Source organism: Callospermophilus lateralis, chromosome 18 (assembly GCF_048772815.1).
Source record: "Callospermophilus lateralis isolate mCalLat2 chromosome 18, mCalLat2.hap1, whole genome shotgun sequence".
Classification (NCBI taxonomy): Eukaryota; Metazoa; Chordata; class Mammalia; order Rodentia; family Sciuridae; genus Callospermophilus; species Callospermophilus lateralis.
This window is the reverse complement of record NC_135322.1, coordinates 60,125,779-60,139,231: the sequence shown is the minus strand read 5'-3', so window position 1 is coordinate 60,139,231 and position 13,453 is coordinate 60,125,779. Positions and strand designations below refer to the sequence as shown.

General features: G+C 52.1%; 1 protein-coding gene across 1 annotated transcript in view; it reads left to right on the top strand.

The window, feature by feature from the left end:
- Window positions 1-539: 539 nt before the first annotated feature.
- The window catches only part of Cdyl2 (chromodomain Y like 2), a 160,325-nt gene continuing 147,411 nt past the window's right edge, over window positions 540-13,453 (top strand). Inside the window, exon 1 of the mRNA XM_076838661.2 lies at window positions 540-745. Coding sequence (XP_076694776.1) covers window positions 722-745 — 24 coding nt within the window. The 5' untranslated portion in view covers window positions 540-721. The remainder of the gene's footprint in view (window positions 746-13,453) is intronic.

Genomic DNA, 13,453 nt, shown 5'->3' with positions numbered 1-13,453 from the left:
TCCGCTGCCCTCCGTGGGGGTGGGGGTCGGGACCCGGTCCGGCCGAGCCGGGCCGCGGTCCTTCCCCTCACCGGCCGCGGAAGCCCTCTACCTGCCTGGCGGCCGCCCCTTCGCGGCCCCAGCCAGGCACGCCCGGAGGCCACCTGGCCCGCCAGCGCGGGGCCCCGGAGCCGGCCGGGTTGGAGGGCGGGCCCGGCGCGGCTCGGCCGGGGGACCGGTCCCCGGGGCGCGGCCGGGCCGCCGCCCCCGCCCCCCCCGCCCCGGGGGCCGGGCCGGGCTCCCGGGGGGCGGGGACTCGCCCAGTGGCAGCAGCGTCCGGGCCGGCGGCGGGCGCGGGGCGGCTTCCTGCAGGCGGCGCCGGGGCGAGCCGTTGCCGGCTGCAGCCTCCGCCGCCGGGTCGCGGGTCGCGGGGGCCGCGTCGCTCGGGCCGCGTCCGTGCTCCCGGGCGCGCTGCGCGGCCGTCGCTGCTGCCCGCGCTCGTGCCGCCGCCGCCGCCGCCGCCGCCGCTGCCGGTTACGCCAGCCCCGCCGCCGCCCGCTCCGATTCTGCGCATAGGCAGCCCCCAAGCCTGTCATTCTGCAAAAACACAGTTTACTCAACACACCACACACTCGCACACACACGCGCGCACACACGCGCACACTGGCCCCCGCGCGCACACGCACGGAGGGCGCGAGCGAGCAGACGCGCACACCCGGCGAGCCAAGTTCCGCAGCCTGGCATGGCTTCTGGGGACCTTTACGAGGTACGGGGACGCGGGGCGCGGGCCGGCCCCAGCCCGCGGGCGGCGGAGGGCGGCGGGGCCGGGCCGGGCCGGGCCGGGCCGGGCGCGAGCAGAGTTGCCGAGCCCGCGGCGGCGGCGGCGGCGGCGGAGGGTGGCGGGGGCCGGGCGCGCCGCCCGCCCGCCGCCCGCCGCCTCCCGCGGCGCCGGCGCCCGCCGCCTTTCTCTTTCTCTCGCACACACTCTTACTCCATCTACTTTGCGGCCTTGGAGGGGAAGGAGGAAGCCGGGCGGCGCCGGGCGGGGGAGGTAGCGGTCCCGGGGAGGTGTCTCGCCCGACGAGCCGCCCCGAGTGTAGAAAGTACAGGTAAAGTCGGCGCCGGACGTGCCGGGAATGCGGGGGCCGCGCCGCGGCCGGCGGGGGTGCGGGGCGGGGGTGCGCGGCCGGGCCGGGCCGGGGGCGCGGAGGCCGGGGGGGCGGGCGGCCGAGCGGAGCCCGCGGGGCGCGGTGGGCCGGGGGCTGCGGACGGGGCGGCCGGTGGGGCTTGGGGGACGCCCGCCAAACCGTCCCCGGCCCCGCCCCTCCCCCCCACCTGCTGCCCCGCCGCGGGCTGCGACCCTCCGGGCTGGGGCGTGGGGGCGGCCCTTGCGGGTGTCGTTCTCGCCGGGGCCGAGAGGGGGCGCTGCGGAGGACCTCGGTGGAAGGGAAGGGAACATGGAAGTCGGAGGTGGGTGGTAACACGTTGCCAGAGGACGAGGATGGGAGCCTTGCCCCTGCCACCCTCCACCACCCTCGGCGGATACCGCACTCCAGGTCCACGCAGGTGGTGGGCAGCCCTAGGTATTTTGAAATCGTTCCAGAGGGGTGAAGGCAGAGAGTAGTCTGGCCCCTTCAAACAAGGTAGAAATACCCCTGGTACCGGTGACCTCTGGAGAGCTAGGGCTTAACCAGCCCTGGACTGCACACGTACTAGCTCTGGACGTGGACAAGTGGACCAAACAAGAAACCAGCAGCGCTCCCTGGAGCCAGAGACGGGTTGGCTCCCGAGAGAAGGTTCTGGATACAGAAGCCAACAGATGGGCCATCTTCAACCAAAAGGCCTACTGATCCTGCAAGAAGCCAGCTCAAGGGTCACTCTGGACCTGGACTCCCCTGAACATAAGTCAGTTAACACCAGTTCTGAATTTCAAGACTTTTGGGTGAATTGAGACAAAAACCTAGAAGCAGTGGGATTCTCCTTCTGGCTAAGAGACCAGAGGGGGTGATTCACCCATGGTGAGCGCTTTCTTCTGGGTCTCACAGGCAGCTCAAACTTTATCAGGTGGATTTGCTGGCTGGTGAGGGAGATGAATGGAAAATAGGCAAGTTAGCATCTTGGCCTCGGGTGTAACCAGGGCTCGGTGAGGCCCAGTCATGGGTCACTAACCCACATGCAGCTAGGAGCAGCCTTAGCACTTATTGAATGATGTAATTTGCCCTCTTGTCTGCCCCGTGGCCTTCCTGATCCCTGTACTGATAGAGAAGGTGAAGTTGGATGGAAACTTGTGGAAGAACTTTGGCAGAGACAACCAGTGGGACCATTAGAGCTCTTGGGTCTCTTTCAAGATGGCAGAGCCATTTCCAGAAACCCAAATTGAATCACAGTGAAATGGAAATTTTGAACTTCCTGTGGTATAACCAGCCCCACCAAGACCTTGGCTAAAAGGAGATGTTCAGGGACAAAACTAATCTTCTTGAGATCATGGGGTTTTTCTGTCCATTGTTGCCCAATGTGTTAGAGCTGCTGACCTTGCCCAGGTAAAAGTTGCATGGCGGAGGCTTTAAGAGGACCTATCACCAGCCATCAGTGTTTCCCCATTTAAAATTTGGAACTTACAAACCTTCTGGGGATAATTTCTTGCTTAATGTTCATCTGAAACTGCCCTCCTTAACGTTGGTGATTATAGTTGCCAGATGAGTCTGAAGAGGGGAATTTTCACAATGGCCTTGAACTATCTTAGCACCTCAAGAGTTCTTATTGAAGTTCAATAAGCAGACAATAATAATAATTACTTCTGTGATAGTAGGTAATTGTACTAGATGTAAAATGGTTTTCCTGTGGCTGATTATTTGCATAGTCATTACTAAAAGGGCTAAATTGCATTATGAGAATATAACCAATGTCAACATTTTTATAGCCTGTGTCTACATTATATAACGTATACTGAGGAATTTAATTTGTTGTTCAAATTTAACTTTAAAAACAATTAAGAACTGCTAAGTGTACATTAGCACATAGACTTCTAACTGTAACATTGTTGTATGCATAAAAATAGGATATTGATTAAGTAAAAATCTTGGAATTCCTAGTATAATGACTGATCTTGAAAGGAAAAAACCAGATCTCATTCTAAATTATGCTGTTACTTTAATTAACTATTATACTTGAATGTACATAAAATGGCTTCTCATACCCTTTAACCAATAAACTGCATTTTGAGTGGACTCCTTTGTCATTACCATATTTTATCTTTGTGCTGACACTATTTTTGACCCTTTATGGTGAAGATGTGATTTCTGGATTTCAAAACTTGCAGAGTCTTCATCTTCTCTTTGGTGTTTCAGACAATTCAATTGTACAGAGCAAATGTTCCTCAAATAGCACTTTTTTTTTTAAGACATAGGTACTGAGTTTAAAGACATCAAAAGAAGAAAATTTTGTGTATGTAATGGCATTGTTGAGTGATCTTGAAGGAAGACAGAATCGCGCTCAGGTCCCTCAATTTTGGATCTTGATAGATGGTTCTGCCTTGTTTCTCCTATAATAGAGTCCTCCTCCTCTTCTAGTACGTTGTAGCCATCACCTACATGAAGGTGTTTTTAAATATCGATTAATGCCATGGAGTCAGACATAGGCCTAGTTGGAAAGCGAGTTCCTTTTTCAGATGCCCTGGCCTACATCTTGCTGAATGTAGGGATCGTAAGTGGCAGCCCAGGGGCCAGGTCTAGGCTGTGTGTGTGTGTGTGTGTTGGTTGCGCGTGTGTGTGCGCGTACCTTGCCTCACTGTGGATAAGAAAACTGAACTTCATCACTTTCTGATGGTGTTCTAGGTGGTCATGACCTCTAATGACAGTTAGAGACAGTTTGTCTTCTTCACGCTGGCTGAAGTGGGCATTAGAGTCTACAACCCCAGGATTCTGGTCAATCTAAGGTTTTTGGGTATCAGGAAGACATCATCAGTAGAATAGGAAACCCAGATTTGTCATCTGTGGGTCCCCAGCTCCTTCACATTAAGTTCTTCATTGACTGAATCCTTGAGCACAAGTCTGATTTAAGTATAAATAAAACACTTTAGGTGGCCTTTTGAGTATCATCCTCTGTTTTCTTCACGTCTCTTGCTCATGGTCTCTTGAAACCATGTGTAGGGTGGCTCAGCTCTCTCTCCGGGAGGAAGTGTGTCTCGCTTCTTACCAGAGAAGAAGGATGCTGTGCATTTAAGCTTCAGCCACGTGGCTTTCCCTGGTGTTGGTTGTCTGACACTGGAGGAGGGCTCCACTTTGTAGGCAAAGGTGTTGGAAGAGAAAGCTGTAGGTCCTTGGAAGAGGGCAGCACTGGCCAGGTTGAAATTTACAGAAATGGGCCCGATGGTTCTTTTTGTGTCAACATTCAACTTATTTATGCTTTCCAAAGTTCCAACTTAAAAGGATGAGATGCTTCTCAGATGTGCAGTCTTTCTTTCTTTTGGGATTGATGTGCATCCTTATCACTAGGTGTAATCAGAGAGCTCCACGTGCCTGTGTGTAGTTATGTGTGTGATTGTGTAATGTCAATGATAAAATACTTTCATTTCATTCCAAATAAAGTCAATAACAATGGAATTGTTTGAGTTTTGTTGGAAAGAATTTACTTCAGTTAAAAATGGACTCCACAGTGATGAGCACAGGCACCTCCACTCTGGAGCTATATATGCACCTTGCGCACTAGAACCACATGCTAAAAATAACAGAGCTTATGGGAGAAGCAGTCCTGAAGCAGACTGCAACCTGTAACCAGAACACTCGTGAAAACCAAGGCAAGCCTAATACACATGCAGGGCCGCGGGCCTCGGCTGGCTGGTGGGTGCCCCACCCGGCACTCCTTCACAGCGGCACACTGAGCTTGTGTCCCTTCTCCTCTCTGGGGGGCATTCGCTTCTCATAAAGACTATTCCATCAAATCCATTCTGGTCCAGGGCGCAGCTTTCTTCACTCAGCTGTGTGGGGAGAGATGGCTTGTGGCTTCTTCCTCTGCTCTTGCAGCTTGGCCACGCAGGTTAACATAGTGTCAAGCCCAAGGTGCTCTCAAAGTCACCAAATCAGCCACCACTCACGTTAAAGGAAGGCACTGAGTGCATCACCGTTTGCTTCTAGGGCCTTCATCTGTTGTTAAGTCTTCTCCCGTGAGAGTGGTCGCCAGTGATGGCTTCAAAATGTCAACCAGCTAGGAAGAGTCACACTTGAACCAATAGACTGGTGTCATTCCACTGGTGTCACGTCCCCTATTTACCAGTCGCATTTAAGAAGATTCCTGTCAAAAAAACAAAAAACAAAAACAAAAAACAAAAAAAACATGTACTAGCAGAACAGTGTGGGATCCAACTTCTTGAACCCGAGTATTTGAGGAGTTGAATTGATTCTTTGGCACATAGTAGGTGCCTGATGAATATGGAATGGGTATGTGAGTCTCTCTCCTTTTGAAAATTATTTTAAATGATCTCCAATGGGTTTGCATTGGTTTAAGTAGATCTTATGTCAAGTCCCTCCTTACTGCATAAGATCATTTCTTCAGGGGCTCAAACTGTTCTAGACAGGAGCTGCTGTGGCTCCCTGCAGACTGACCAGTTGCTCAGGAGCAGTTCAGGCCTGGTGATCCTCAGGGGTCAAAGACATTGCAGTGGTGCCTTTAGATTTCAGAGATCTTGGTTCTTCTGTCTCTGTTGGAAGGTGAGAAGAGGTCCAGGTTGGCTGAATCCATAGCCCCATCATTCATTTGTACCTTTCTTATTTGGAGATCACCATACGTATGCCTGGCGCCAGGGAAGTGGTACTGCTGCCCTCTAGGAGCCCCGGTCTAGTGGGAGGCAGCGAGGTAAACAGTTTCCAGTGCAGTTTCCCCAACAGGGTTTGTACAGGGGAAGATGGGGCTCTCCAGGTGCAGGTTGAGGAGCTCATCCAGCCTTGGGGAAACGAGAGGGAGCATCCCTGAGAAGGTGATGGCTGTCGAAGACCTTAACCTCGGATCTGAGCATGATCAGATTTGCAGGATTTATTGAGAGTATTTGAGATCTTTTCAGTTTTGAAAAGCAATGTATATTTATTGTTATATCTTTTAAAAATAGAAGTAAAAAGTTATAATACCTAAGATAACTGTTATTAAGCATTTAGTATATAATTGTGTTCAGTATTAATGTGATAGCTAAATTAAGTAAAATGTTAGCTTTTTGGTATAGATACAAAGGAAGAATGTAATTGTTTACCGTACATATTTTATGTAATAATAAAAACCAAATTGGAAAATAGGGCACATGCTATTTATAACTTGTTTTATTTTCACTTAAATCACTTAAATATACTCTGTGTGTGTGTGTGTGTGTATGAGAGAGAGATACATACATACATACATACATACATACATACTGGGGATTGAACCCAGGGGTGGTTTATCACTGAACTCCATCCCCAACCCTTTTTATTTTTTATTTCAAGACAGGGTCTTGCTGAGTTGCTGAGGTTCTCACTCAGTTGCCTGGACTGGCCTCAATCTTGGGATCCTCCTGCCTCAGCCTCTGAGTCAGTGGCATTACAGGATTTTTAACCTGTCATTAAAAATCAAGCCACTATGCTTGGCTTGATTTTTAATGGCAGGTTAATTTTCTCTTGAATGTGCCATTTTTTTTTCTGTAACTAATCCCCTGTTGGACACCTGGATTATTTTCATTTGTAAACCACTGTCAGTTTTGCTGTTATGAACATCCATGAACCTTATAATCTGTATGCATATCTTACTCTTTTCCTCAGGCTAAATACTGAGAAATCATCAGTTTAAAAAATGTGAACATTGTAAACACTGTTGATACAAAGCCTAGACTGCCTTCAGAAATTGACGGTAGTTTATTGGAGAAGACCAGAAGTGGGGTGACTGGCTGATACTGTGTGCAGCAGTTGAACCAAGATGATGGTGGCTTGAATGAAGGGGAGGGGCAGCCGGGGTGGAGAGAAGTGGGTGGGATTGAAAGACTCAGAAAGAATCAGCGCGAGTTTGGGATCTCAGACAGGATCATGTTTGGCAGCATGATATAGAAAACGTAAAGAACAGTGCTTGACCAAGATTGGTTCTTTTGTATGAAATAACGTTTGGAGTCGGGCAGTCCTGGATTGCTGTGATGCTCTTTGAAGTTTCATCTCTTTTCTGTCATCTTCAGCTGTGACTTCTGTCCTCAGGGTCATGTCAGGGGCCAAGGTGGCCTTGGAGCTCTAGACGGAAGGGCTAAAGTCATCTCTCCACAGACAGCGTGTGCAAGTTCCCCCGGGTCCTGGCACCTCACTTCCTGAACTCGATCACGCGGTTGCCCTCAAGCCTAGCTGCAAAGGAGGCTGAATGCAAGTGTCATTTTCCGCTGTGTTTCCCGCTGTTCTTGAATCAGGCTTCGCTGATCCCGTGCGGGATTGAGGGGAGGCGGGACTTGAGGGGTGGCTTCTAGCTTCCTGGGTTAGTTCTTGGGGTGGCTGGTGGCTCCAGGGAGGAGGCAGAATTTGGGGCAAGTGCAGAGGCAGCCGGAAGGGCGGTGAATCAGGAGGGTGTGTGGAACTTCAGGTTCAGACTTCAGGACAGTGGGCCCCGGGAGCCAGAGCTCAGGAGCAGGATGGAGCCTGGAGACAGCGCCTGGGAACCCTGGCTACACAGGTCCAGCTGGAACCAAAGAGCAGTGTGTAGATGTCAGGAGGGGTTTGGTGATGGGGAAAGTGGACACTTTAGAGATGGGGAAGAGAAAGAAGATCAAAGGACTAACATGAACAATAAGAAGAAAAACCACGGGTGTTGCTGTCACGGAAATCTTCTGTCGCATCCTGACCGGGCCTGTAAAAAGCCATGGTTTCCTGAGAAGCCTTGAGGTCTCTCCTGTTTTGTGTCCCAGTTTCTCTTCTGAAGGGCACTGCTTTGTTCCCTCTTAAGTCCAGTGGACTCCAGCACTGCCAGAATTCCCACTGTGGTGCTGTCACCCATTGCTTTAGAGGTGACTTGGGAGCTGTCAACATGGAGAAAGATGAGGTGGTCGAAGTGACCTTGGACCTAATAACCAGCAGGTCCTTGGTGAGCCCTGGGAGGCAGCTGTGCCGCTGCTGTGTTCTTGGGCCTGGGAGGGGGTGGTGGCAGCCTGGCGAGGACAGGGGAAGGTGGATATAGACACCTCCTGTGGGCAGTGCTTTCCGGTCTCAGGTGTGGTGGTGGAGAGAGGGAAGGTGTTAACCAGGTGCCGGGGGGTCGGCCACCTCACCCGGGTTCTCCACGTGCTCTGCTGCTTGTGGAGACGTTGGGTTACTGGACCTCAGTTCTTAGACGTAATTTTCCACAAGCCCTAGGGCCCTTCTGCTGACCTGCCATGTTGGGTCTGAGGTCTCCACTAATTTTAACTGGAGAAAAGAAGCAGAATGTGTAGTCCCACAGAACCTTTCTAAATAAAATTTGCTCAAGGAAGAGTTCTTTCTGGGTTGCGGATGAGGAGACAGAATTCTGCATGAGGGGTCGTTGAGGTAGCATTGATCTGAGGGGAGACCGTGGTGGCTGTCGGTGAGCCAGTGTGGCGGTCAGGTTCAGGTGTCCGCAGGGCTGGCTCCGGCCTCCCACCTCCAGTTCTTTGGTCAAACACTCATCCGGGCATTGCTGTGAGGTTTCCGTAATGTGGTTTAAGTCCTTGATCAGTTGACTTAAGGGAGGTTATCTGGATGATCTCAGTGGCCCTGGATCAGTCAGCTGCAAGGCCCTCCAGAGGCTTTCCAGAAAAACAAGAAATTCCACCTGTGGACAGCCCCCGAGGCCAGGCCCGAGTTCCAGCCTGCCCTTCCCATAGCCTCCTGTCCAGAACAGCCTCCTGTTCCAACGTAGACTGAGCAGGCTTGCTGTTCCTTCAGCAAGTCCCTTCACGTGTGGAGGCCAGGGCTCTGCCTCTCCCCCACACGTCACCTCTGGTAGCAGTGTGTGCTGGATGAGCCTGTCGTCATCAGAACCTTGGTGGCCATGACTGTGAAGCGGAGGCTGTCCTCCCGACTCGTCCGTCCATCACTTCACTAAGTGCCTTGCTTCTCAGTAGCCCCTGCTGTCTGGTGTGTGTGTATGAAGAGGAGCAAGCCGAGGGCCACGAGCTCTGGGCGACAACCCGTGTCCAGGAGCTCTGAGGCCCGGGTGTGCTCGCACGCTGGAACCGCTCAGGCAGCCATGTGTGCTGCTGGCTCCAGGGCAGGCCTGTCCTGGGTCCGAAGTTCTCCCGCGCCGAGTCAGCGGCGAGCTCCGAGGCAGGTGAGTGGGAGGTCCTGATGTGCCACGCTCGGTGGCCAGTACCTTAGCCAGTGGGTAGGAGCTGCTGCCTCCGCAGGTCACCCTCTCCAGGGGAAGGCCCGCCAAGAGGCCTCGAGGTTCGTCATTTCCTGGTTTCTCTTAAGATGGCTGCTGTTCCCCAACCCCCTCGACTCCCAGAATCTCCTGTGTTGACCTGTTACCATGCTGCTTCATAAGTGACTTAGGAGGCTTTAGGGACTCGTCTGTGGGCAGGGGCTTTGCCGGGCCGGGAATGCCCCCATCTGAGGAAGGGGATCGGCCTTATTCTCAAATTCTTAATCAGGGCATTTTCCTCCTTGATTTTCATTTTCTTGTCTTCTAGTCCAGTGTTTTAAAAATTATGTCTCAAGGGTCTTACTGACAAACTGTGGAGCTTATATGTAAATGCTGGATTTGGATTTTATTTAAAAATAGCCATTTGTTCAATAATTCACCTATCAAGTGTTTGTTGTATGTTTACTACGTGCCTAGAACTCTGCTTGGTGCTGGGACTTTGGCCATGAATGCCTTTTAAGCTGTTGTTTAAAATGTGGTAATTAAAACCCAACACCCACATATATTCCGTACTGTATTTTTAACACTTTGGAGTTTTTCATATGTTAAAGGTGCAGCCAGGCCAACTCTTTTTTGTAAGCAGGCCCAGGAATACAGCTTTTTTCTGCACCCTGGACATATGTTAGAACTTCTGATAAATGGCCTTTTTAGCAATATTGTAGGTCTGTGTGGTTCCTAAGAAACATTCAGGCCCATCTCTGTCTGCTTGTGTAAAATCGTGGGAACCAATACAGTCATGCACTCAGATACCTCTCAGGGTCCAGGCGGGTGGTGGTGAATGTTCTAGACCTGGCATGATTTTCAGCGTGCGATACAATAGGACGTCCACACTTAGTATCTTATATTGTTGGGGTTTATTAAGAATTCTGGGTCCTTCTGCCCTGACTTAAATTGGAGAGAGTGAGCAGAAGCCACGTACAGCCACTGCTCATGGCAAAGTCCAGGTCAGGTTTCTCATGTCCAAGCAAACCGATTTCAGGAAGAAGTTGACTTTTGTGGCTGTCACAGGACGGCAGCTGACATCCTTGGATTTCATTGAGAGTTTTTGTTCGTTAAAAGAGTATTTACTGCTCAGTTAACTCAGTGGCCAGAAAGTGTTGCGAGTTAAACTTCAGAGTAGACTAAGAAATCACCACAGGTATCACGTGTCCTGTGCATAGTTCTGGGGAAAGTCTGGGTAGGGGAAATGGTTACATGGCCGAGCCCCCATCTCCTGCTAGACTCAGCTCTGTGGGAGGAGGAGCCCGCCTGGACTATTCATGGTTGTGTTCCCAGCTTGTGGCTCTTTGCAGGGCATATTTCATTCTTTCAAGAGACGTAGAAGGAATGGTTGAAATTGTTGAAACCTGTGGTTCAGGCTGAAAGGAAAGCAAAGAGACAGAAGTGAGAGGTGGAGACCAGGCAGAGACACACGAGAGTTTATTTGTCAGAGCTGACAAACAAAGGCCTTGTCTCCATAGATGGAGAGACGCAAAACAGGCTTGGGGCTTGGGACTTTTATGGGGCAGGCTCAGGGATTAGAGCTGGGTGGGTCCTAATGGTGGTTAGGGGTGGGGTTGGTGTGAGGGAGTGGAGAGCCCTTCTCAGAAATGCCCTTGGGCGGGAAGGCCAAGTTTTTCTTAAAATGGTGCCTGTCACTTAAGATGGCCGCCCAGGTGCTAGGCAGGGACCTTAGGCAGGTACCTGAAGCATTCACTGGCTTCCTGCACTGCTGCTGTGTGGCGTTGGTTTCTCCCTTTTCTGAGAAGAGCGCTTCAAGTTTTCCTGGAAATATAAGTTTCCGTTTTCCCTCCACTGGATCCTGTGTGGTTTTATTAGGTGATGCAAGTTCCTGAAAGCAACTGGAGCCCTCAGGCCGCTGTTCCTCCTGTGGGTGGCGATGGGAGGCCCGTGGCCATTCTTGGTTAACTTGCACGTGTGTCAGCCCCTTTCACTCCCAGCAGTGGCCTCTGGGTGGACACACACCGTCCATCTAGGGTGGGCTGCCTGTGTAAGGTCCTTGCTGGGATCTGGGCTGCCATCTAAGTAACAGCCGCCATTTTCCTGCCCCAGGGCGTATTACCACTCCCTCAGACACCAGCCCCACCCTTACCCTGGAATTCTTTCCCACCCAAGGGCGTACCCACCCTGCCCTTAATCACCCACCTTAGGACCCACCTGGCTCTAATCCCTGAGCTCCCCCGTAAAAGCCCAGAACTTAAGCCCTGTTGCATCTCTCCACTGTGAAGGGACGTGCCTTTATTTGCCAGCTCTGACAGACTCTCTTGTGTGTCTCTGCCTGGTCTCCGTCTTTCACTTCTGGCTCTCCCCGTCTCCCAGTTCCTCGCTTTCCTTTCAGCCTGGAGACAGGCTGTGGAGCGGACACCCGAGGGCGTACTGAGGAATGTTCTTGTGAGATGGGCCTGTAAGGCCTTGAGGAAGGTGGGACTGGGCGGATGTGAAGCTCTCCCACAGTGAGGTTAAGAGTCTCCGCTGACCTATGGTCAGCTCTGAGCTGTGGTGGCCCTTCAGAAGTGTCCCCAGTCCAGGAGAGGGAACTGGGCCCTCCTATCCCCACATTAACCGGTCACTGCTGGTAGGCTGCTCACGGCAAGGGGCACATCTGTGAGCCTGTGGCAACAGGATAGTCCTTGCAGCTGCGGGCACTGGTAATTGATGGAGTAGGGGGACCTGGGAGGAGTATCACCTCATATCACTCCTCTAGGTCTCCACCTGTCCTTGCCCTTAATGATGACAAGCCGTCTGCTCAGGATCCCCTTCTGCTTTGGATCCCAGTGGACAGACATCTGTCACATTGGTCCCTCCCTGATGACATCCTTTGTCATTTGCCAGCCTCTTCGGGCAGCCTGAGTCTGAGTTTGGACAGACTGGCCTTGTGCTGGGATGGTGCTTGCGATTCCCTCCACTGCCCGGGCAGCACTGGCCTGGGGTCTCCTGCAGGGAAGCCTCTGGAGGCTGGGCTCCTGCGGTGCCTTTGTGTCTTTTTCTTCTGCTGCCAGTTCCTTGACCTTGGCAGCTTAAGACAGGAGAAATGGTTTGTCCCAGGTTTCCCTTGCTCTCCTGTTTAGTCACTGTATGGACAGTTTCTAAGTTTTGACACTTGCCTGGCTTTTTCTCCTGAGCTCCAGACCTATCCAGTTCCACTTTTAAACTACAGTATCCAAAGGTGAACTGAGGATCTTCCTCCTGGATTCCTAGCCTCCATCGCTGTTCCCGGGCCCGAGGCTGGCCTCCTTTGCCGAGCCCAGACGCCTGTCTATTCCTTTCATTGGGCAGCCCGAGTGCTTCCTCCTCCTGAGACCCTCACCACTTCAGTCCAGGGGACTCTGAATGGAACAGCTGTGGGGTCTCTGGGTCTGCTCCTGCCCACTCCAGTTTTCTGCACACTCTACTCACAAGGGTCCTCCTCAGACCCTCACTTCGTCACACCTCTTTCCTAGTGAAAGAGCGTTAAGTCGGTGTGAACTTTGTGATTTGAGTCTTGTCCCTCCATGGTCCCCCATGTAGAGCATGCCTTCCGCCCAGAGAACTGCACGTCGCTCCTTGAGCTTGCCACACTCCTTCCTCTAATCCAACCCAGGAGATGGGCACTGCCCGCCCCTGCCCCTGCCCCTCCTTCCAGTGTCAGCTTGGATGTCGCGCTGGGCAAGGCTTCCTTGATTCTCCAAGGCTTTTTGCCCCTCCTTGAGGCTCCTGCAGAGTCCTGCTCCTTGTGCTGACACTTGCTAGGCTTTGCTGGAACACTGTCTTGTTTTCGAAATCTCCTGTTAGGGTGAGGGCTTTGAGTGGGTCCTGTGAATCCATCTGACTTGTTCCGTCTGTCTGTACACCTGAGCAGGGTGCGAGTTTCAAACAAGAGTCTGTTTATGGAAGCACTGATACAGTCAGGAAAGTCAGAACTGTCTCAGATGTCTACAACCCTTTTGGTGGGACGTTTGAAGGCATGTAAAGTCTTTTAGTGTTTTTCAGTTCAGTGTGATTTCTACCAGTGGACATTGTTTTCCTGTGAGCCAGACTCGTAGAAAACGTCTAGCTTTGGGTAATCAGAGAAGTTTGTGCAGTACTGTGTTAGGAGGATTGCAGGGTCTTGGCGGGATGAGGGTCG